The sequence below is a fragment of the Cyanistes caeruleus genome, chromosome 4, assembly GCF_971803275.1.
Source record: "Cyanistes caeruleus chromosome 4, bCyaCae1.hap1.1, whole genome shotgun sequence".
NCBI lineage: Eukaryota > Metazoa > Chordata > Aves > Passeriformes > Paridae > Cyanistes > Cyanistes caeruleus.
The window spans coordinates 82,141,202-82,166,186 of record NC_141704.1 but is presented as its reverse complement, the minus strand read 5'-3'; the positions used below and the strand labels follow the sequence as shown (position 1 = coordinate 82,166,186).

At 46.9% G+C, this 24,985-nt stretch overlaps 1 protein-coding gene and 1 long non-coding RNA gene across 7 annotated transcripts in view; one reads left to right on the top strand and one right to left on the bottom strand.

Moving 5' to 3' along the window:
* CACNA1C (calcium voltage-gated channel subunit alpha1 C) overlaps nt 1–18,071 on the top strand; it is a 461,478-nt gene extending 443,407 nt beyond the window's left edge. For 3 of the 6 annotated variants that reach the window (XM_086886089.1, XM_086886088.1, XM_086886084.1), the window contains 12 exons: nt 959–1,055; nt 1,692–1,794; nt 3,443–3,544; nt 5,147–5,274; nt 6,381–6,515; nt 7,426–7,778; nt 8,626–8,652; nt 9,964–10,092; nt 10,555–10,664; nt 12,553–12,656; nt 15,704–16,021; nt 16,273–16,631. In XM_086886089.1, the coding sequence (XP_086742215.1) occupies nt 959–1,055; nt 1,692–1,794; nt 3,443–3,544; nt 5,147–5,274; nt 6,381–6,515; nt 7,426–7,778; nt 8,626–8,652; nt 9,964–10,092; nt 10,555–10,664; nt 12,553–12,656; nt 15,704–16,021; nt 16,273–16,569 (1,903 nt within the window). In that variant the 3' untranslated portion in view covers nt 16,570–16,631. The other 3 variants (XM_086886086.1, XM_086886083.1, XM_086886085.1) reach the window with 2 other exon arrangements.
* Nucleotides 18,072–21,317: 3,246 nt separating this feature from the next.
* Nucleotides 21,318–24,923, bottom strand: LOC147653830 (uncharacterized). Its single transcript, XR_015285949.1, has 2 exons — nt 24,834–24,923; nt 21,318–21,696 (listed from the first exon to the last, which is right to left on the bottom strand). It is a non-coding gene; the product is annotated as an uncharacterized LOC147653830 (long non-coding RNA).
* Nucleotides 24,924–24,985: the final 62 nt, after the last annotated feature.

Below are 24,985 nucleotides of genomic sequence, written 5' to 3'. Positions count from 1 at the left end.
GGGTGTGAAGTAAAAGCAGATCTCTTTAGGAGACATGGTGTCGAGGTTAGTCTGGGCTCAGGTTCTGCCATGTGTGAGGGTGTGTCACATTGGGAGAGTGAAACGTGAATTTAAACACTTCTTCCCCTTCATGGTGACTTCCTGGGCTGGGGACTCTTAATATGGATGGAGAATAAGCACAGACTTCTAATAAATACACCATTTATTAACAAAACATGCTATTAATTGTGATTGCTCGACTGCAAGACTGCGGTGGCTGAAGCCAAATAATAGCTAGCCACCCAGTTCAGGTGGCATCCTGTTCCTCCCTGCTCATAAATGGGAGGCTCTTTTATTCCTTTTCCCCATCCATGTCCCACACCCCTCTTCTGGCTCTGGTAACTTCCCTCCTTCCATGAGAGAATTCTTCTTTTGAGGTGCCATTTACCAAACTTAAGAGAAACCTGACTGCTCCTGTGGAGGAAGATCAGTACTTTGTTTTGTGCTCACTCTAGTGACAGCCCAAAGCATAAACAAGTATTAAAAGGCAGTGGCTTGGGGCTATCTATGTGAGAGGAAATAAAAAAATACAAACCTCTCTGCCTGCTATAGGCCTCAGCCCAACAAGTAAATAAGGAGATTTTTATTTTGAGCAGGTCAGTGATGGGAAGAGAACCCCAAATTGTCTGATCATGCACTAAGAAACTGCAACACTGAAAAGGCTGGGGTCAATTCTTGCAAGTATTGTCTCAAGTATGACTGGCAGCTGGGATTTCTGCATTAGTAGAAATTACATGAGTGCTGGGCAAATCCTGCAGAAGGCACCAAATGCAAGAGGCCTGAAATAATAACTTAAAGCCTGGGCTACAGGGAGCAGCAGCACAAGGCTGGAGGGACCTTAGTGGCACTTTTAGCTGTAGCTGCACTCTGCAGGTCAGCCCTGGTCAGGATGCAGCCCTCACTGTGCTCTCTTCTTCAGGGGACGGATCAAACACTTGGATGTGGTGACGCTGCTCCGGCGGATCCAGCCCCCGCTGGGCTTCGGGAAGCTCTGCCCTCACCGCGTGGCTTGCAAAGTAAGGGAGGGAGGCTGGGGCTCACAGCAGCTAAACCAGAGAATCACTCGGAGAATACAGAATGGTTTGGCCTGAAAGGCTCCCTAAAGGCCACCTAATTCCAACCCTCACGCTTGGGCAGGGCTGCCTTCCACCAGACCAGCTGTTTTACACGCAACAGCTGCTGTGGTGTTTAATAGCTGACCCTGTCTCACGCACTGGGCACATCCCAGCTCGCTGCCCACCAGGCAGAGCCAGCAACAGCGTGTCTGAACAACCCCTGGGCTGCCCTGTGCCTTTCACCAGCTCCTCTGGGCTAAAACCACCCAGTGGAGGGCTGGAGGGTCACCAGCAGGGTGGTTGTGCTCTTCTCAGGGCCATCAGCCTTTTGTCTGGTGAGGAGAGCACATCTGTGCTAAATACAGCTCTCAAGTACCAAGAACACACATCTGCTTGCACTGTCAAACCCCCACCTCGAGATGGATTAGGAGAGGTAGAAATAACGGGGTTTTCTCGTTGTGTAACTAATCCACAGGCCATGGATACTCACATAGAAGGGATGGCAGGTCTGGAGGGCTCCACGAGGACGTAAGGAAGAGCGTGCTTCAGTCCATGTGTGGCAGAGTGACTGTTGTCTTTCTTCTCTTCATCCCACAGCGCCTTGTCTCCATGAACATGCCACTGAACAGCGATGGCACCGTCATGTTCAACGCCACTCTCTTTGCACTGGTCAGAACTGCACTGAGGATCAAGACAGAAGGTGAGAAGCTTGCTGGCTGCAAGGATAGAAAGGTGTTCATGCCAAGGTGTCCTGAGCTGGAATAAACCAACAGGGACATCTTGTTTAAAATTATCCAAATTACTCAAATGCAGCACATGGCGGGGGAAAAGCTATGTAAAGAGGTTTGGAGGAATAATATCTTCTAGGGAAAGCACAGTGTTTCCCACTGCCTGGGAAGCCAGTGCTTCCTATAGTATCATCTCAAATTATTGATCACGTTCTTCACAGTGGTCTGAAAGTTTAAAGTTTTAGATCAATGTCTGCTCACACAGCAATTAAGAGAAGGATGAAGGGCAAAGAACCCTTCTCTTTGTACCCTGTCTGCAGAGCCACTTCTTGACTGCTGTTGCCACTGATCTTCCAGTCCAAAGGAAAAGAAAGAGCTTGGACTCGAGGGTCTCATCTCACAAAAACTCCTCCTGTGCTTCCATTAGCATGAGTTAACATTACATTGTAGTAGCTGTGGTGTTGTAAAGGCAGATGAAAGGTAAAGGGACTGTTAATAACTTTGCATAGACAGCAGGTACATTGCAGGAAAAGCAGACAAGATTTGGGGCTCAGCTTGTCCTCTTTGTTGCACTCTGTCACCTGCTGTAATGAAAGATCTTGGTCCTGAGTCAAAATCTGGCTTCATGTATTAATGAGATGCATTAAAAGAGAGTGTAGCTCTGTGATTCACAGCTGAACATCTCTGCCTCAGGAGTGGCTGCATTACATTTCAGGCTTGGGGAAGCAGAGGCCAGCAGAACTCTACCTTACAGTTCCAGCTGAGCCCAAAAAACAGTGGTAAAATGGAAAAAAAATATATTAAGGGCCTTGAAAGTTGTGCTAAGCAGAATTTGACTGTAGCACAAGAGACTCTCCTGAGGAAAAAGCCACCCACAATCCCTGTAAAACATCTTGAATCTTATGAAACAAAGACCTCAATTCTCAGAACTCAATTTTCTTGTCTGTCTGAGCCTCAAACTCTCGGAGTCATTGCCTGTGAACTCCTGGGAAACCATCTGAAGCTCAAACTCCTTTCTTTCTTGCCTTAGAAGGATTTTTTAAGTGGTCAGGGAAGGAGTTTGGAATTAGCCCTGGAGATTTCTGCCTTTGATGCTGTCCATGTGTTGCATCCTCAGCAGGTTATTCCGTGTCCCTATCTTCACTGCATCCTTTCGGAAGAATTACTGCCATGCAGAGCCCTGTGCAACACCCTCAGGAGCCTTAGTGCAGGGGAGAAATAATAAAAACTGCAGGAACAGCACCTTTAGGACGACAAGATACTGGTTTCAGGCACCTAGAGAGAGAAGAGAGGGGTTTGAATGTACATAAATCAAGAAATAAAACTGAAGGTGACTCATTTGAGAGGAAATGGGTATCCAGAAGGAAAGTCACCTCCCTACCCAGGGATGACTATGCATATTTAGGAAGAAGACTGCAAAAAACCCTATAGGTTGTTCTTAGAACTGAAGACCTCTTGCTGTGAGGGAGCTTTAGGAATGGTCTGAGCATCTCTTGGTCCAAAACTTTCCACTACTGAAAACACTCTGATATTTACCTCCTGAGATTTCCATGCCAGACATTAAATTGCTCCTCTGCAGGGTCTGCTTAATTCCTGTCTCTGATGATTTTCACCCTGCAGGTAACCTGGAGCAAGCCAACGAAGAGCTGAGAGCAATAATTAAGAAAATCTGGAAGCGCACCAGTATGAAGCTGCTGGACCAGGTGGTGCCTCCTGCAGGTGGTGAGTGCAGGATCTTGTCTCTGAATCTCTCTGGGTTTGTCCCACACCTGTCCTGTCCTACTGCACCCTGTGATCATCAGGAATAAGGGGGAGAGGCTTTCTTCTACAAGCTTTCTGCATTTCATCAGGCTGAGGTCTGCTCCATACTAACATGAATGTGCTGTTCTTACTGCTGAGAAATCAGGGAAAGAAAAAAAAATGTGCATAAATAGGAGTTGGTGCATAGGCACCCTGTATGGCTTTCCAGGTGTCCCCATGAGCACAAAGCAGCCCTTGGCAGTCAGCCAACAGGTGCAGCCAGGTCCTGAGCCTTGCTCAGCCTGCTCTGAAGTCAGTGGACCACATCTTCTAAAATTTCCAGTGGGTTTGCAGAAAGGAGGGAGAGCTACCTGGAGAAAAATATTTTTGGCTGACTGACCACTTTTATGGTGTGTGACTGCATTTCAGGGAAGGGATGATCTTCTCTGTTCACTCACACCCATGTTAGGCACAAAGGGACAGAATTGCAGTGCAGAGAAGGGTCAGAGCTGGCCTGGGATGGATGATCAGTCAGATGCTGCTGGCCAGCCAGCCTGTGAGTAAATCTTACACCAGGCTGTCACAAGACAGCATCATGTGCTGACCCAGACTGGGAGGTGCTGCTATAAACAGATCCTTTGTGGTTAACCACCACCAGAGCCAGTCTGCCCCAATGCCACCTGCACCTCTGTCACACTGTATTAGGAACAGCAAAAGAAACAACACAGACTCTCTAGCTTGTTTTCACAACACAGCAAGTTTTATTCTTCCAGATCTTCTTTCATAGACAGATCCCAGAAGGTCTAAAAAGGTAAAACTCTCATTGGTCATGAAATCAAGACATCACCATCATTGCATAATTAGGAACAACACTCCCTGACTGTTTCTTACAAGTAAATAACAAGGCACAAACAACTTCTGCAAAGGTTGATTTCCTTCTCTAAGGATTGTTTGGATTTCTCCTTATGATTTTTCAGGCCAGAGTGAGAAAGTTGTGTGACTTATTTCACACAGGCTCATGTCGCTAGTGGACATGAAATAGAAGCATGGATTTAATCACAACAGCTGAGGTTTCTCATCCCAAGGAGGCAGAAGCCTTTCTTTTGGGGTTTTATAACCCTTTTATAAGGTGTTCTGATACAGGTTTAACATGATTGGTCAAAGGAACAACACTTCTCTCATCCCATTGGTGGGACAAGACAAAAACACACTCAGAACATCTGTACACCACTGTTTTGGGAACCAAAACCCTATTTACAAAAAAGTCCTTGAGAGAGAAAAGTTTCCCAAAACACTTTCCCTTGGGAAACAGATCAGCTACTGACAGGCTGAAAACTCTCTCAGGCTCAGAGAAAACCATGTCCACAAGCTCAAGCTAATGCCTGAAGCCTAAAAATCTCTTATTTGACCATTGTCAGTTCCCATACAACCCCTGGCTGCAGAGCAATCCCTTCCTTCAGCCCTGCATCCTGATGCAAAGCAGAGACGGGCTGCAGCCCCCGGCCCTTCTGCACGGCTTATGTGAGCAAAACCACTGATAAGTCAGCTGACTGAAGTTGTTTTTTCCACTCCCCCACTTTGCAGATGACGAGGTGACCGTGGGGAAGTTCTACGCCACTTTCTTGATCCAGGAGTATTTCCGGAAGTTCAAGAAGCGCAAGGAGCAGGGGCTGGTGGGGAAGCCCTCGCAGCGCAACGCGCTGTCCTTACAGGTGACAAGCGGGCCCCGAGAGGACATGGGGGGTACACTAGAGACAGGGGTGGCCCCACTGCCCTCTTCAACCATTCTAGGGGTGGAAATGGGCTGTCCCTACTGGGAAGGAGCTCTTAGACCCCTTGAATTATCACACCAATCCTTCTGGAGAAATACCTGTGTGCCGTGGTCTCTCAGCTCTGGAAATGGAAGGCACAGGTGAGGCATAATCACAGTTTAGCAGTCTGCCAGGAACATCTGAAACTTGGGATCCTTTTAGAGAACTGGTATGAAGTGTCCTGCAGACATTTGCTTACTCCCGCATACATTTGACCCATTCTGAGGAGTGCATGTTGCCAGGAGGCAAAGTCACTGAAAAAACAAAAAGCACACCTGGATGCCAAGGCCATCCAATGGACTGGACTGTGAGGACTGGAATCTGCTCCCCACTGTCTTACATGTTCATTCAGTAGATTACCAGGCTGTGTGGCAGAAAGAGAAAAGCCCATTGACTGTACCAGCAGTACTATTTATGTCCCTGGAGGATACATTGAGAAAAAAGGGTGACTCTGGAGTTTCAGCAAGCTGAAAAGTGCTGTGATGTGGGCACAAACACAGAATGAGGCCTTGGTACACCCACAGCTTACCACCCTGGATGGACTCTTTGGAACAGACTCCAATCAGTGAGGGGTTTGAGGACTTTGCAGGTCCAAATGCCAGAAGCTTAGTTGTTAAATCCATATTTAAGCTGCCGATTCAAAGAGATTTTCTAAGGCACCAGAGTTAGATGGTTCAGCTGGAACTGTGGCTGCTCTAGAGCTTCTGGCTGTGGATCTGAGAACCCAGAGTTGAAAGCACACAGGCCTGCTCAGTCAAGCCTGTGGATTTATGTCTGTGTCCTGCAGTGATGGAGCCAAGGACTAGCAACAAACCTTCCTTGGTTTGTATCGCCAAGAGTTTCTCTGAGGTGGAGATGAAAGAACAGGCTTTGTTGGTGTTTCTCTAGGAGCTGGGGGTGCTCTGTTAGCTAAAGGGGCTCCATAGTGTTTAGGAAGAAGTGGCAATGCTGCTGTCTCTCCTGTGCCCACTCGGAGATATGAAGCTCTATAGTTTGCTGTTTTGCAGGCTGGTCTGCGCACACTCCACGACATCGGGCCGGAGATCCGACGAGCAATTTCTGGAGACCTGACAGCTGAAGAGGAGCTGGACAAGGCCATGAAAGAAGCTGTTTCTGCTGCCTCTGAAGATGATATCTTCCGGGTAGGTCCTGAACAAGTTTGCGAGCTGAGGCTGAGCTCAGAGTGCTCCATTCTCTTTTGTTCATTCTGCGTTTCAGCTGGGCCCTCCTTGTTTCGTAGATCTCACTAAAAAACAGTGGTGGAACTAGGTCCTAAGGTCTTTGCACAGTTTTATCCCAATTCCTTCTCTCTTTCTCTCAAGGGAAACTTCCCCCTGGAAGATTCCCTCATGAAATGTAAATTAAAGAGCAGATCAGTGCAGACATCCTGCAGTCTGCAGAGCAGCAGCCAGGCACACTTTATTGTTCTGTTCACTCTTTTCAGTGGCACTGGCAGCATCCTTCCAAAAAGTACACAAGGATCCAGTCGTGCTCCTATGGAAGGAGAAAATTTTCTGAGCAACTTAGCTAAATCTTTTCTTTCTTATTTCATTTCTATTTCTTATAATTGTTTTCTTTGGTAACTTTTCCTCTCCTTTGGCATTTTCCTCCTTTCTTTACAGAAAAACACTGTCAGTCCCTTTCATTACCCATCATTTAAACAGTACATAACTGGCTCATAAAATTTCATTTCCTCTTCCAGGTGCTTAATAGTTTCTGGTGCTCTTCTCAAATTCCCCCTCATATCTAAATGTTTCTGTGCAACTGTGCTGGGAAAACCAGACAGCAGCTACCTGGTTCTTGCATGCATACCCCATCCTGGACTGCCAGGACTGGTGGGAGGTGTAGAGACAACACCTGCCAGTTCTCTGAAACCCCAGCCTGTGTGTGCCTGGTCTCTGTGGCAGGGATGTCCTCACGCTGCCTTCTGGAAGGGAGAGCACCAGTGCCATCATCTGACCCTCACTTTTTTTCCTCAAGAATGATCTAAGCAGGAGAACAGCCTTGCACAACTCGCTCACAAAGGGAAAATCCTTTCTGTTTCTCTGACAGAGAGCTGGAGGCTTGTTTGGAAACCACGTGAGCTATTACCAAAGCGACGGCAGGAGCGGGTTCCCCCAGACATTCACCACCCAGAGACCTTTGCACATCAATAAGTCTGGCAACAACCACGGAGACACCGAGTCTCCATCTCACGAGAAGCTGGTGGACTCCACCTTCACTCCCAGCAGCTACTCATCCTCAGGCTCCAATGCCAACATCAACAACGCCAACAACACCGCCCTGTGTCGCTTCCCCAGCCCACCCAGCTACCCCAGCACTGTCAGCACGGTGGAAGGCCATGGGACCCCCTTGTCACCCACCATTTGTGTGCAGGAGGCTCCCTGGAAACTCCCATCCAAAAGGTGAGTGTCCCAGCAGAGAGGGAGCCAGGGGAGCAGGTGTTGGAAGGTGCATGCAAACACCAGAGCACTGCTGCCGAGCCAAAGTCACTCCCAGACACTGCCCAGGCCTGGATTGAGCCCTCTGGTTCTCCAAAAACTCACAGTGCAACAGAAACACACCAACTGGCCACTGCAAAGCACCAGCTCTTACTGACCAACACACTTCTTTGGGCTTTTTCAGGAAGAAACCTCTGTAAGAGCCAAAGGGAAGTTTATTTATCCCTCCTTCGCCACAGGGAGGTGTTTTACCAACTGGTAACTGAAGGGCACTGCTCTTCATGGCTTAATCACCCAACAGGGAGCTTTGCTGAAGTCTGTGGTTTATCATTCAGCAGGTCACATCCCTACAGAGGTCACCAAAGACATTCTGGGAGGAGGGAGGCAAGGTTCTCAGAAACAAAGCAAAGAAAATCCCCTTCTCTGGATAGTTTTCAGGCTCTCTGCACACAGATGACTAACACAAAAGGAATATAATTTTTCTCAGTGGGGGACTTTTTTTTAATACTTTCAGAAACAGCAGGAAGGGGATGATTTTATTTTTTTCAGTGCAGAGAGTGAGCAGTGTGAAAAGGTGGCCAAATGCTGCCCCCAGAAAGGACAGAATAGGCCAATAAAAGGAATTTCAGTGGGTGCAGGATTGCCCAAGTGAAGAGTCCCATGGTTTTTCTATTTCATGCCTTCCTGAGGGAGGCCACAGGAGTTGCTCATGTGTTCCCATCTGCCCTCCTCCCTGCTGACTCGTGCTGTGACACTGCTAACAGGGTGTTCTTTTCTCTCCTTGCTTCCCTGGGCATGTTCCCTGAATTAGGACACATTACTACGAGGCACTGGGACGGTACGTGTTCTCCATACCCCTCTCATGCTGCCTGGGTGTAAGACCCACTCTCTTCATCCTCTTCAAACTCCAAATTCCCATTAATGCTGAATATCAGCTCTCCTTTTTTGTGTCAGCAGGGCTGAAATAGAGATACTGATCACCATGACAGCTCCAGAAAATGCTCCCAACTCAGGGCAAGCAGTGATCCATGTTCTGGCTATTTTCTAGGTTTTAGAGATTCTAGCTGGGCTCACACAGTTACACATTCTCTGATCACAGCAGAGTGAAGTACACCCTGGCAGGTTCATGCAAAAATTCCATGTGGTTTTGGCTAAACACAGACACTTGAACAGGAGGAGATGCCAGGTCCTGATTTTTTCCCCTCTGCACCTTAGCAGGTTTATTTGGCTCCCATTTAAGAGGAAGGCCACTGCAGCACTGTCCTAAAGGTTCTTTCACACAATGCATACCCACATTTCTCCCAATGGTTTTTGCTTCAACCAAATGACAAGATAATGTTGCTTCTCCAGTCTTTAAAAGATGGGGAAAAAAAAAAAATAGCCGCCCTACTCTCTTCTGCAAATTCTAGTAAGAAACTGAAATTGTTTCCAATACCTCCATGTCCATAAATCAAAGATTCAAGCTGCCTACAGATTTTACTTTAGTCCTCAGAAAACACAAAAGTCCAAATAAAGCAAAATACAAGTGATGAAATGTAAAACAGAGGGACTGAGAGGAGGCAAGCAGGGAATTAAAGGCTGGCACACCTAAGGCTTTGAATAGATCCTAGTGAATTCAGTAGAAACACTCTGCAGTTAAAGAAAAGGGATGAAAGGTGGAAAAGCCAGCAAGGATGAGAACGTGACCAGGAGGCAGAGCTGGTGCAGACTGAGGGATTTGGGAGGCAAAGGCCACACATCACAGAGATGGGAAGTGTCCAGGAGGCTTCTCTGAAATCCATAACCAAGTCTTCTGCAACAAGGGAAAAAGCTTATTCCTGAAAGCCCATCTCAGATTTAACTTTGAGCTCAGTGAGGTGTATTTTGGAAATGTGGTGAATGTGCTGTGCACATTAACAGAGTTCAGGTAGTCACAAATGACAAAATACATTTACAGTGTTGGTTTAAGAAACTCATCCTGTGAAAGAGGACACACACAAAGGTTGTTTCTTGTATTTGTGAACTCTGTAGCTCTGTTCAGTCATTGATTTTCCTATGATGGCTCTTCAGCATTATAATAAACTGAGACAGATGGAGCCTGTCATTCTTGTCTTTGTAACAGGTTGTCTTTACCATCTCCATATCTTGACTTGTCTTTTTTGCTCATTAGCTCCAGTTCCAGAGACAGCCAGCTGGCAATTGTTTGCCAAGAGGAAGTGTCTCAGGATGAGACTTATGATGAAAATTTGAATGAAGACATTGAGTACTGTAGTGAACCAAGTCTGCTCTCTACCGAAATGTGAGCTTTGCAGCTTTAGTCAAGGTGTTTGGGTGGTTTTTTTAATTAAGGGGGAGAGGTGGGAAGAGGTGACATTTTTCTACAAAAATTTCAGTTTATGGGAGAAAGTCAGAAAATTTTACACAACTCAAATATGAGAAAATAATTTCTTTTAAAAATGCTGTTCAGCCCTTGAAGTTACATTGAAGAGGATATTTTTCACCTAAGATTTTCCTTCTCAGAATGAGACATCTGGATCTGCAGGGCTGCCCCCCACATTCACTTCTACCTCCTGATGTTCCCAGAGCTCATTTTTAGAGGGTTCTCTGTCTCACGGTCTCTTGTTACTGCTCCTGGATAGTTTGAAGCTAGCTCACTCCTGCATCCCTTTGCTGGCATGACCTTCCTGGCTTCCTTGCTGGAAGAGGGCTTCTTCTGCCTAATATCAGCTTCTTTCCTAAATCCCTCTGCTCTCCTTCCCAGGCTTGCATACCAGGATGATGAAAACAGACAACTCACTCCGCCAGAAAACAACAAAGGAGAGGACACCCGGCCCTCTCCGAAGAAGGGGTTTCTGTGCTCCTCAGCTCTAGGTAACCTCCCAGCAGGGCTGGGCTGTGTTTCCTCTGCCTTGATGGAGTTCTCCCATCTCCCAGGAGGAATCCCAGCCTGTGTGGGCACGGGTGTTGCCGTTTGCTGTATTCAGGAATCCCAGGGCGTGCAGACAATCCTGATCAGGCTTTGCTGGCTTCACACTAGGCCAGCAGATGAACCTGTGGCTGTTTGGACAGTGCCTGTGATGTTTGATGAAGGCAGCCTATGAATTAGGGCAGTTTATCTGAGAGCTGGAGACTCTCTAAACAATCACCAGGGAGTCACCGAATGGGTGAGCCTGGAGTCCACAGTGTTCTGCTCTGTGTGTATTCAGCAAGGAGAAATGAGAGATTGTCTCCTTTGTCTGCTACCAGGAACACACTGAATGTCAGATTAAGTTAATAAAACATAAATTTGCCTTCTGCTTTAATTGTACCTGGAGATTTTCAAGTGTTTCGCTGCCAGATGAAACCCATAAATCACACGGTTTTATGAAAGTATCAAGAGAGTCTGTGACAAAATTAACTCTTTCAAGTATAACGTTTTTCAGCCTTTTTCTGAGTATTGGTGGGGTGAAAAAGGGCACTGAAGGGAGAAACTAAAAAGAATCATGTGCATAAAATACACTTTTACAGAATAACAGTGACAGACTAGGTAGTGTCATGTTTAAAGTGAGGCTACACTCAAATCCTTCAGGATGCTTCAGTGTTCTAATAACATTTACTTCAAATCTTAAAATATTAGGCAATGACAACTTCTATATCTATCTGTAAGGCAGTCAGCCCTTGATACAATGCTTCAGTAACTACATTCTAGTGAATATTTATATACTGATGTCATTCTCACTTTACTAGTTGGGATTTTTCTCTAGAAAGATGAAATACTTTAACCTGCATTCTAACATACATTCTCTGGGTTATAACATATTTTCTCCAACCCTGAGAAGGCTTTTTCTCAACAAGCCAATATTATAGATACTTACTACTTGTAGAATTCTAATTTCCTTGCCTTCTTTAGAAAAATGTCAACAAAATCAAACAAGACCACAAAATATTTCACGTGTCACGTATTAAATCTTTAATACTGGATTTATTTGCCATTTTTCAGAAGTAAAGCACTTGATCATAAATATACTTTTCAGTAGTTTTAAACTCCTGATTGGGAGTACCTTTCTAATATTTAGAGAAGGGAAGTTTAATTTTATAGTGAGTCAACAATGTGACTGTTTCAACAGTTTCCCCTAAAATCTTTTTTTTTTTCCTCTTCCCTTCCTTCCAATTCTGAAAATGCTTCGTGTCTGGTCTAAGTCACCTCCCATTCACCAGTAAATCCCCCATTGATGAATTCAGCTGCCCTTGACCTTGCTGTAGACACATAAAGTGTGGCATGGCTGGCAGCTGAGGGACACAGACCACGTGCAAGCAGGGCTCCAGTGTCACCTGAGCAGCACAATGTCCCCATCCGTGTGTCGTGCGCAGTCAGCACGGCGCCAGAGTCTCAGCTGCCACCGTCCTGCTGACGGCTCTGCCTCAGCCCCTGAGGTCTGAGAGCACTGCCACTGCTCACGAGGAAAATCAGCTGCACGTGTTTTAGAGGAGAAAAGTGCTCAGGATCCTACCTTGCAGCTTGCTTGGAAGGTGGAGTTGATTGGTTTGGGATGCGCTTCCCGCAGATTCGCTTTGGAGAGGGCGCGGTGTTGAGGGGAAGCAGACAGAGCCTAAAGCTTGTGTGGGTTTGCTGCACAAAAAGAAACTGAAAACAGATGACCTGTAGTGCATTATGAGTGATGGACACATTGTGTGGGTTTGCTGCACAAAAAGAAACTGAAAACAGATCACCTGTAGTGTATTATGAGTGATGGACACATTGTGTGTGTTGCTGTTTCAGGTCGAAGAGCATCTTTTCACTTAGAGTGTTTGAAAAGACAGAAGAACCAGGGCGTGGATGTCTCGCAGAAGACAGTCCTGCCTTTGCATCTGGTCCATCATCAGGTGAGTGTTAACAACCTCTGGCACCTGCAGTGCCCCCCAGAGCATCCCAACCCACTGTTTAAAAACCATTTGGGATAGATTCTCAGCCATAGCAAAGGCCCTGGTTTTAGCAATCAGGATTTTTATCATTCCCAGAATGCTACAGGAATATGTCCCTTGGAGTCAGCCACACTTAGTGCTTCCTGATGCCCATGAAAGAATAAAATACTAGCAAAAAGATGAAATAACTACCCAGATTGCATGCTGCAGTGCAATTACACAGGCTTTGATGGCAGTATGCAAATGAATAAAGTGTGCACTACTTCAATATTAATTAAAGGTAACCAGTAAGTGGAATTAACCATTTTAAAACATAAACTGATTACAAGTAATCAATCAGCTTCTTAAGCCCTTTGTAACTGTGTTCAGCAGCCTAGTAAATGTATGCCTAAACACGTAGCTAGATGATTAGCCAGCTGTCAGGCTCCAGAGAGCTGTGTCTTTTGGTTTGACAATGCCACTTTTTGTCACCATAAAAGAAACAGGTGCAGATGGCAGTGCCAGCCTTGCAGGTGTGGCCTCCTGCTCTGTGCAGTCCCCCCCAGGCAGGGCAGAATGGCCTTGCTGCTTCTTTAGGCTGCCACAAGGGCAGAAAATGCGGCACAGCAGGAATGGGAGAAGTCAGAGGAGTGGGCTTGAGGCTCCCTGGCTTTTCTCACCTCCACTTCCACAGAGTTATCCTTTAATTCTCGTGCTCCAGAAAGCAGAGAGTCTGCAGACAGTTACAGCTGTGGCAGGGACAAGCAGAAGATGTGTTGGAGCGGGGAGGATTGGTGAGGAAACAGCTTCTCACGTTCCCCAGAGCACCAACAGCCCTGCTGAGACTTCCTGCCCTCCCATGGCAGGCCAGACAGAGGGAACACAGGCCTCTCAGCTCACACAGACGACAGAATCACCTCCCTCCAACCTCTACAAATAAAATGGAGCTACTTCACCCTTCCTCATCCCATTATGCAGCCCAAGAGCTGGAGGGAAGGAGCTCTGCCCACACAAGTGTCACTCAGCCAGACTGAAGGGCTGCCCTCAAAGAGGCATCTGGCTGCCAGCTGTGCACATTTACAAAAATGCTAACCACCAACAGTGCCTAAAATAAGGCCACAGAGTGGAAAGGTTGCCTCTGCTACACCTAATGGATTCTGCTGCTGTGGATGCTTGAAGGGGCACTCTCATGGAATACCTGTACATCATCATATGTAAATGTATTCAGCTGAAGCTCAAAGCAATCCTACAGAGCTTCTTTCAGCTTCCTCAATCCTTACATTTTTGATAAAACATTTTGTGTAAGTTTCTGCCAACATGCTGAAAAATTGGTTCCATTGTCCTGCCTGACAGATCCAGGTCTCTCCCTGAAGTCCTGGCAGTTTAAGGGATGTGCTGAGGCCATCACAGCCTGCAGGGTATGACTTATTCAGAAGAAGTTTTAAGGGCTTTATCACAGAAATTTGCTAGGAGAATGACATCTAATTCCTGAGAAAGCCTTGGTGAACTTGCAGGTGACTAAGAATTCATTCTTTTTTTTCAATGTCAGTTTACCTGACACTGAAGTCATCAGCACAACATAATTATCATTTCCCAAGGATTTCAGTGGCAGATGGACTGAGCTTCACTGAACATCAGATAGCTTTAAGTGAGCTGTCCAGTTTAAATCAGTTCAGTCCCACTGTGGTCAGAGGAGGGAAGGAGCATCACCAAGGGCAAGTTTAAGTCTTGTGTAAGAGGCAGTGTTTTCAGGCAGGCATGGAAGGGAGGTTTGCCAGTGCCTCTCTGCTCAGCTAGCTCAGACTAAATGCAGAGCTCTCCCCCAGCCTGAACACAACACAATCTACAGGCTTCTGTAGTTTCTGTGCATTTATTTCATTGCTCATCCATGGGCTCTGTGAGATGAGCTTATGACTCTGACAGTCTTGCTTATAGAACAAGGAGGCAGTCACCATCAATAAGGCATCAGATCAGCCCTGTGCAACAAGAGGCCTCTTGAGGAATTTGTTATAACAGGAGGCTGAGTGACTCAGAGGTTGTGTGCATGATTACAGGAAGGACTGGATGGCTGAAAGTGTAATCATCAGATATTGATCCTCCCACCAACAGCAGATGCCTTAAAATCCAGTGGTAGATTTCAAGCTATTGCCAACTGCACACACATCTAAAATTCACATCTGGTATCTGTTCAGGTTCCTCAGTAGACACTTAAAACAGCAAGTGCCAATAAAAGCCTGTGCTATGTCTGGTGTCAGTGGTGGGGAAACGAGTTGCTGTCTCCCCCACTGGAGAAGAGGTGATGTTTCTGGCAGTGCAGATGGGGCTGCATCCCTCCTGGCAGTGCCGTGGGAATGGGGCTGCATCCCTCCTGGCAGTGCCATGGGAATGGGGCTGCATCCCTCCTGGCAGTGCCATGGGAATGGGGCTGCATCCCTCCTGGCAGTGCCATGGGAATGGGGCTACATCCCTCCTGGCAGTGCCATGGGAATGGGGCTGCATCCCTCCTGGCAGTGCCATGGGAATGGGGCTGCATCCCTCCTGGCAGTGCCATGGGAATGGGGCTGCATCCCTCCTGGCAGTGCCATGGGAATGGGGCTGCATCCCTCCTGGCAGTGCCATGGGAATGGGGCTGCATCCCTCCTGGCAGTGCCATGGGAATGGGGCTGCATCCCTCCTGGCAGTGCCATGGGAATGGGGCTGCATCCCTCCTGGCAGTGCCATGGGAATGGGGCTGCATCCCTCCTGGCAGTGCCATGGGAATGGGGCTGCATCCCTCCTGGCAGTGTCGTGGCTCCCAGAAAATTTTTTTTCTGAAAATTTCCAGTCCAGTGCCATGGCACTAGCACAGGGTACACCACTCAAAGGAAAGCTTGCAAAATGAGTTTGCGGCACACATCCAAACCCTTCAAGGAGCTGGCAGCTGTTTTCACAAGCCTCGAGACTCTCCAGCCCTTTTGCTGATGGTTCCTCCAGCACCTCCTTGTTCCAGCCCTGCAAGCCCTCACTCCCTGTCCCTCCTGTGTCCGCAGGCATTAGCAGTGGCCGGCCTGAGTCCCCTGCTCCAGCGAAGCCATTCCCCCACCATGTTCTCTCGGCTGTGTGCTACACCCCCGGCCACGCCCTGCAACCGAGGCTGGCCGCAACAGAGCATCCCAACGCTGCGCCTCGACGGGGCGGAATCCTCGGAGAAGCTCAACAGCAGCTTGCCGTCGGTGCACTGCGGCTCCCGGTACCCCGAGGGCGGCGGCAGCCCCAGGAGAGCCCGGCCGGTGTCCCTGACCGTGCCCAGCCCCAGCGCAGGCAGCAGCCGGCAGTTCCACGGCAGCGCCAGCAGCCTGGTGGAAGCGGTAAGAGCACAGAGCGGGCACCAACGGGGGGACACGGGCAGCTCGAAACGTGGCCCTGGGAGGGCAGGACAGCCGATCCACTGCAGTGCCACGAGTAGGAGAGCCCTTCTCCCAGCAGGGCTTTGGAAGAGAGAATGGGAGAAGGAAAGGCAGCAGTAAAGAGGGTTGTGCTGGAGGTGCGGCAGGGTTGGTGCTGCAGGGTACTAACTAACACGTGTCTTTGTGTTCTGGTTCCCCACCTGCTTTTGAAGGTCTTGATTTCGGAAGGACTGATGCAGTTTGCTCAAGATCCAAAGTTCATTGAGGTCACAACCCAGGAGCTCGCAGACGCCTGCGACATGACGATAGAAGAGATGGAAAATGCAGCAGACAACATTCTCAATGGTAACAGCAAGCAGAGCCCCAATGGCAACCTCTTGCCTTTTGCTAACTGCAGGGACCCAGGGCAGGACAGTGCAGGAGAGGAAGAGGAAGAGGTGCAGAACCCGGATTGTAGGATAAGTCAGGAGGAGCTCAAGGACAGCAGGATTTATATCAGCAGCCTGTAGTTGCCAGGGCTGGAAGCGATGCTGGTTTTTTATTTGTTTCAATGTTCCTAATGGGTTTGTTTCAGAAGTGCCTCACTGTTCTCGTGACCTGGAGTAACCGGAACAGCGTTCTTCATTCATTTCTGTTGGGACGAGTCGCAGAGTTGGGTGGTGTAAGAAAGCTTTTCAGGAGCGGATATAACCCCAGCACGTGTCCATGAAGGAAGAGTGAGGAGGAGGAGGAGGAGGAGAAGAAGAGGAGGAGAGCCAGCTCCCTCTTTTTTTCAGTCCCTGCACAAGGAACGACAGCTGCCTCCGGAGCACCAAGGGGAACCTCAGCTTCCTGTGGATGGCCCTAGCCAAAAGGACCCTGCGCCAAACGGGTGTCTTTCAACCTTGCTTGTAAAAATCATTTTGCACATATTCTGTATGAGCCTCACCGTCTCCATAAAGCCAAGGCCCTTTGATTCGGAAGGAGAGGAAGACTTCTGCTGTGGATTCCCACACGGCCACGGGGAGGAGGAAGCAGGAGAAGCCCGAGGCGCGGCCCAGCTCTGCCGAGACTCAGGCAGCGGCCCCTGCCGGCCAATCACAGCTCGGGCGGTCACTCGCCAACCAATCCGAGCTCAGGCAGTCTCCTGCCGGCCAATCAGAGCTTAGCGCGCCAACTGTGCCAGCCAATGGGAGAGCAGGCATGGCCGCGGGGCTGACGGGCCGCCGGGCCTGTGCAGAGTTATTCTTGTTTTGCAGTTTGGTATTTTCTTGAAAGCATGTTGCAGTTTTTATTTTGACTATTTTATTATTATTATTATTATTATTATTATTATTATTATTATTATTTTGAGGGAGAAGGGAGTGTTTACAGCGTTTTGTAATCACCTACCTTTTTTGTTTTGGTTTATTTTCACCTTTGCAGATGTTAAATCGGTTTGATCATGTTGTATTATTTAAACTGGGGTGGGAGGGGGGTGTTTCTCCATTGGAATTTGGTAGAAATATAATGATAGATGAGTTTTACCAACCATTATGTACACCGAGAATTTGTCATTTTATTTACTAGCAAACCTTTTTTTTTTTATTTTATTTTTTTCGTTCGTTTGTCCGTTTGTTGTTGTTTTATAATTTAAAAGATAGTAGGCAATGCACTTGATATAGTCTTGCACATTTGAGTGGTTGGTTTGGGTTCTCTTTTTTTTTAGTGCTCAGTGTATCTGTGAGAGCGAGTGTGCGTGTGTGTAGGAGCAGCTCTCCATGCCCTGCTGCGGGAGATCTGTACCTGGGGCCATTCGAATGCAAAAAACAAACCACTGTCTCTGCTTTCCAAAAGGGAATCGGTAACTTTGCATTTTCTGTTCCACAAGATATGCAAAAACAATGCAATAATATTCATTTTAAAATAAAAATTGTAAGTTGTGTCGGCATTAAAACTGTATAGAGAAAAAAAAGAAAAAATTTACGGGGGTGGGGGGGGAGAAACAAAAAAAAAAAAAAAAACAAAAACCAGAAGACGTTACGCTTCGATATATTCCGTGTGATGTTTTATTGCATTGATAATGTTTCTGTTGAAGAAACCGTTATACTTGAATTCAGGTCAGTTTCAGTATTTTTCAAATATTTTTTTAAAATGAATTGCAATTGTGCCAAGCAAAGATAATGAATTGAATTAAGTTTGTTTAAAAAAAAAAAGAAAAAAAAAGAATCACTTCTTGTATATTTTGCTGCATGTCAAGTGAATCATTTCGTATTTGGAATGTGCCAAGCTTTACCTTTGAACTTTTAAGTGCTTTTTTACGTGTGGTTGGGGAAAGGGTACTATTTCATTACTTTATTTTTTTCCTTTTTTAATTTGTACGATGAACAAAGTGTACCTGGTGTAAGTAACTATTCTGCAATCCACTGACAGGTTGAACGTTACTGATTTTGCATATCTTGTGTTCATTTTCCTTCTTCCTCACTCCCTTTTAACGTGCACGATGACTTTTATCGGTAGAGAATCTTTCTTCCCGAGACTGGGAACATTTTCTTCAGGCTTTGTTTTCTTTCCTTTTGCTCAGTTCCTCTAAAGGTCTCGTCCCACTCGAGGGTGGCAAGACCCCCAAAGCCCATTTGGCAGATCCATCCTTCACGTTCAGCTGGCACCAGCAATTGAAGCAGCGAGGGGAAGGGAAAAAAAAATCTGGCCTCAAAATTATTTTATTAAATAGCTGAACCCCATTCAATTTTAGCAGAGATAAGAAAGGAAAGAATCAGAATAGTTGGGAAAATAAAGTTATCTAACCCTGGTCTGGGCTGAAAGCAGAGGGAGAGAGCTGTGGATCTTTTTTGGGAGAATTGCTGCAGTCTGGTCAAGAATGCAGGTGCCAAGTTTCTGTGCATGATCTCAATCCTTTTCCCAGACTTTAGTGGATGGGTCAGGTACTAAAGTCACAAAACACCTGGCAGCACAGCATGTCCCAGCCACAGTTCCTGACTAGTAAGTGTGAAACTCTCACACACTGATGGTTGCCCTAACCTCGAGAGAGGCTGAAAAAACAGGCAGGTATCGTTAGATTTTATGCAACTGGTTTTTGTCTAGACTGCTGCAGGTTTTTCTCCCTCCTCGGGATGATTCACAAACTTGCAGATCGGTTCTGAGGTGTGATCTGACTCAGAGCTAAACTTTGATTCAAATCTTGAGCTTCTGCAGATATCTGAGAACACCCTTCACTGCATACATTGATTACATTATTTTTGTAATGCTCTTGTTTTTCTTCTCAATTCTCTGGGGCGTGAAGGAGAAATAGCAAAGGGTATTTTTGACTGTACTTCTTGAACTGGCCAGTATCAGCTCAAGATACCTTGGGAAAAAAAACAAATACTAGAGAAATAGGAATCCATTTGTACAAGCATCCGTGGTCAAAGTCATAATTCAAGGCTTCCCTGGAGAAAGTAACCAGGTGATTGGGGTCAGTCTCATCCTTTCATCCCAGGTGCCTGTATGGAGATGGGCATACACGTGTGTCTCCCTGTGAGTTTGCTGCTGCTGCTGTGCTCCAAAGGTACTCAAAAGGGGAAAATGCCGTGTAAGGGCTCCCTAACTCATTTCCTTTCACTGCAAAGTCCATCTGACCCTCCCAAGGGAAGATAAGGGTTCTTCACTATTCCTGAAAAATAGCAATTCATGGTGACAATGAGCATTTTGGATGCTTGACAGCCCATCTTTGAGGATTTTTCTGGATGGGAAGGAAAATGACCTTGTGCCCCAGGCATTCTTTGTGAAAGCTGCTACTGCTCGGGGGTCAGAGCCTACAATGGCCAGGGGAAACCCCTGCTCTCTCCTGCAAGACCCCATAGGTGCTGCAGAGTGGAAAATGTTTGGCTAACAGAGAATGCAAATGACTTTTACAGTCTGAGGTGCAGGTGTTAAATTTAGTAATTGCTGGTGCCAGCTGTAATTTCTCTTTCTGGGGAGGGTGGCTTTCTTTTTTTTTTCTTTTTTTTTTAATCATTTGAGGTACTTCAAATGTGCACATTGTGACAGGCCTGAGCAAAGAGCTGCTGCCTCCTGCAAGTGAGGCAGAGTCTGGGGGACAGTGGGAAGGAGGGGTCAGGTTTCATTCCTGGAGTGTTTCCCTGTGGATGGGAGTGGATGGTGGGTACAATCACTGTGCTGTGGATGGAAGCTTTGAAGGAACCCATGGCTGAGAAGTGGCGTGGAAGGAAAGAATGGGGAAAACGATCTGCTGTTTGCCTCTGAGCATCTCTGACTCACAAGAGGACACTGCAGACTAAAGACATTTCTTATAAAACAACAAACCTCCTCCCTGTATCACTCCTGCTCATTAGTCCAGACAGTACTGGGCCAGCCACATCGAGTGCATTTCTTTTTTTCTTCCCTATTTCTGTGTGGCTGACGTGATGGGAAAGCAAACTCACGATCCAGAGCTGGAGTTCCATTGTCCACAGACCTTTTGTGCATCGTCTGCCTCTTCAGCTGGACATGTGGACGATGATGGTGTCGATGCTGCTGCTACTGCAGGGGTCCCGCCTGTTTTCTTGCCCTGCCCACCACACCCCAGCACGGAGGGACAGCCAGAGAGGCGCCATGTACAGAACCGCATCTATTTCTGCTTTGTTTTCTGACTCACAACCCTGCCCCGGTGACTACGACGACAACAACAACAACAACAAAAAAAAAAAGGGCAAATGCATTTTTTACATTTCTTGATAATTTCCAAAGCAATGTATCATTGCTTTCTTTAGACTGACGCCAATATAACAGTTGTATGGGTCTCAGCCAGGCTCCTGTGTCTTTTCTGCCTGAGTTTCAGATTGCTGTATGAAATGTATGCGCGTTTGCACACAGACACAACCAGGCCAGGTGGAGGCACCCCGAGCCCGTGGGGTTGCTCACCTGTGTCACACATGGAGATGGAGGCCTTGCTTCGTGTAGATGAGAAACCCCAACCCACTGGTCCAGCCCTGCTGAGACAGAACTGAGTATCCTGAGACACATCCGTGGTCCTGCTGTGACTGTCCCCACAGCAGGGGCGGTGGGAGGGGAGAGGAACACTGAATGGGGATTTTGGAGCACAATATGGAAGGAGAATACAGTTGGGGTTTCTGGTAGCAGTGAGATTTTGTCAGTTCCCACAATTAAAACTGTAGTGCACATAAATAAAACATTCCAGGCCATCAGAAGCCCCAATTCCCATCTTGCTAACATGAGGCTGGAGGGCATTAGAGGCCAAGGAGGTTGTATTGATGCAAAGAATGTGGAAAACGGAACTGGGCCCTGAAAAATTTAATTACATCTTTCCCCTCTTTATTTTCTTCTTCAAAAAAGTCTTAAGAAATCCAATTCTCAATAGCTGCACAGGGTTGTTTTTTTGTTTTTTTTTTCTTTTGAATGTTGTGAAACTTTCAAGGTTTTATTCTGGGTGAGCAAGACCAGGGATCCAGAAGGTTTCCAACTGGATCTCAGTCCGTGGAGCTTTTATCTCTGTTCCTGCTTTGTTTCTGGAAAGCTGAAACCACTCTGGCCTTGCTGCTACAGCTCCCTGAGGTTGGGTGGGTGAGGGCAGAAGCACAGCAGGAGATCTGTCCTCTTCTGAAGACAAATTGGGCTCCAATTGCTTTCAGAAAACTCACAGACATCCCAGAATCACACTGGAATGGAAAAAAAGACCTTTTCTGATACAAACTTTAGTGTTCTAGTTAAATTCTCCATTCTTCTCCTCCCCCTTACAGGGAACTTAACACTTGAGCATAAAAGCCAGGCCTTCTTTAGGGGCACAGGGCTCGACTCAGTTGCCTAAACGTGGGTGTCCACTGTCACTTGAGATACCCTACAGCGTCCTCTGCCATGTCTGCCGCAGCTGACATGGGGAGAGGGACAGCTCTGGCCCAGGCAGGATCTCAGGTGCCAGGGGACAATCAGGCAACTTAATCAAGTCCCTTTCTAAAGGGCTAATTGAGAGGAGCAGCACCAATGACTGATGTAATGAGGAAATCTTCATTAGCATTACCAAGGGCTTAGTTAGGCAGGATCAGGAGCTTGTCTCCACGCTCCCATGCTGTTGTTTTTCTACCCCATGTCAGGCACTCTGCCTCCACTCCTGCGGCCTGAAGTCGGCAGCGCTCTCCCTGGTCCTTTCCTTAGGCCAGGATTAGCATCCCAGGCCCAGGGGAGCCAGGACAGACCCAGGCCAGAGCAGGCATCACTCCACTCAATCACAGATTTTTCTGCCAGCGTTCCAACAGCCCCTTTCCAAAGCTTTTTCCCTATTCTAGACAGAGCCACAAACTCAGACCCCATTTGTTGGCATCATCATTCAGGTGGTTAAATACCTGTGTTTTTCTGTTAGCTCTTTCCCAGTTAGGCTGAAATGCTTTCAGTATTTTAAGCATCCTAAGTCAGTCTGCTCCCATCTCAAGCACCTAGGTAGACTGGCAGCCAATACTATCTAAACACCATCAATTTTATGATTGCTCATAGAAATGATTGTTTCAAGCTTATTTAGTCTTGACAGTTTGAATGTGGGAAGATTTTGGAGGAGGAGGAGTGAGATTGTAAATATCTCTGACAAACATTGCTGCATCACACACAAAAAAAAAAAAAAAAAGGGGGAGATACTTATAAAACTGCCTTAAAAATCAATTCTGAATGATGAATCTCCCTCCAAACAATTGCCGCTTGATAGAGCAAGGGATGAGTCACTTTGGGTGAATTCCGGCAAGAAGTGGTTGGAATCTAGTCCGGTTTCAGGAGCGAAAGTGTAATTTAGGAGCTGATTTCTCACTCAGTCTGAATTCACATCAGCACCAAGGACTGAGCACTGCAGGATCCAAAGGATTTAAGGTCTGGGGGGTGCTGTCTGTGCATGGTTAGGGTCTGGCCCGGCAGGTACTGGGTACCGGTGTCTCCCAGTGACTTCAGGGAAGATGGGGTTCCTCAGCACCTCTTAAGTTCAGGCCCTGGAGCACCATTTCCTGCTCTGATCATCAGCTATAAATGTTGATAAATATAATTGTTTTGCCTTCATTTGAATTGCCCAGAGCTGTAAAATGACCTCTCTCAAGTATAAATCAGTCCAGATATAAACCTCCTCTCCCACTCTTCCCTACACTCCCTGCCCACCTTCCCAGCCCTCCCTTGCACCTCCACCCAAGCCCTTCCCTGCCTCAATTCTTTACCTCCTTCCACACTTTTATATCTAGTTTTCATGAACCCACAGAAATGCTTTTGTAAATACTGCTGTACAGTTTGTAACCGTCATGTAAGCCTGTCATCAGTGCCAGAGTCCGTCTTGCCCTCTCGCACGTTTTAAAATCAACAGAGGAAAGTTAGAGCGAATGGCCCGCCAGTGAGCTATAGGGTCATCTCTGTGTGGGACAAATGTATATTCCTGTAAGATTGCATTTTTATCTAAGGAATGATGTTATTTTAAAATTGCTAATAAATTTCTAAACAATGTCCAGATTTGTTTAATATTGTAAATGGTATCAAAACTCCTTTGACATTGCCCCCTCCTGCCAGCAGTGGCTGAAAATTAAGGCAGTTTCCTGCAGTCCTTTATTTTCCATCAGCGGCCCTGCTGCTGTTCAGGGGCTCTTGTCCCTGTTTAAGGGGCTGCAGAACAGTCTGGACAGCCACAGCCTGCCCTGCTAAACAGTAATTTAGGAAATCCAACCGCTCTCTGTACTGCTGTCACCACAGAAATTCTGCCGCGTCACGATGTCCAACGCGTGACTCACACGCAACCACACGCTTAACGTTTTCTCTACTGGATTCCTTCTTACCAAGCAATGCAACAGAAAACGAATGCCCTCCGCTTAAATGCAGTGTAATTAGTATATACATAAGCCATGGAGCTAATGGGATGATAACAAGTAATGTTCCACACATTTGTCTGTCGATTGAGCAAATTTGTTCTACCACGGTTATCAGGAAATTACACCGCAATGCCAGCTGAGTGCTGTTTTTGTATTGCAGCCTTATAAATCACAGTGTGCTCAGCCCAAGTACGTCAGTAAGATTCAGTAAAATAATGCCTAAAGAAAAAACAATGTTTGTTTTTTTTTCAGTTACATATGTACATATAAATATTTTTCCCTGACTTGCACAGAACTGCAGGCTTTGCTGCTACTATTCAACAGTGGTGGCACAAAATGTTAAAACTCGGGAGGCGATGAAAACCTGTAGGTGTCAGAAGGATCACCAACAGAAACCTCATTATCTGCAGGCTCAGACTGGCCACCACTTAGACATTTACCACCCCAAAACCAAATGCAAATGCCATGCTCATGGCTGTTGGTCAAAGCATAGCAAAGGGCTCAGCTTTGCTGGAAAACTCCCTGAGTTACAGCTCTGTGTGAGACCAGGAGGTGAAATCCATGGCAAAGAACAGGTGAAAGTGGCAGTGGGCATGCTGCAGAGTGAAAACAGTGTGTAAACAGTGTGAAAACAGTGTGAAAACAGTGTGAAACCTGGAGTGAAAGCTGTGAGACAGCTGAAAGGGGCTGAGTGAGCATCAGGAACGAGTAACAGGTTTGCACAGTCCCCTGTGAAGTGGATGCACTTAGAACAGCCCCACAAGTGGAAAAGCAGAGCATACACCTATCATGCTTTTTGTTCAGCAGCTGCAGAGCTCTGCTGATGTCAGTCTTTAAAGCTAAATTCGGCATTTCCCCGAAGCCAGAGACATGCACTGGCAGTTCCACCTCAACACGAGGAACTTTTTTACATCCAGGGAGCTGTCAGGGCGGCCGTGGAGTCTCCCTCTCTGGAGACATCCCAAACCCACCTGGACGCGTTCCTGCTCTCGGCAGGGCTGCTGGGACAGATGACCTCCAGAAGGGACCCTGTGGCGAGCACGCAGACCGCGGCACCCGCAGATGGCAGCAGGTTTGCCTCTTTCACCCGCACCTCAGCTCCCGGCCGGCGCTGTCCGCAGCG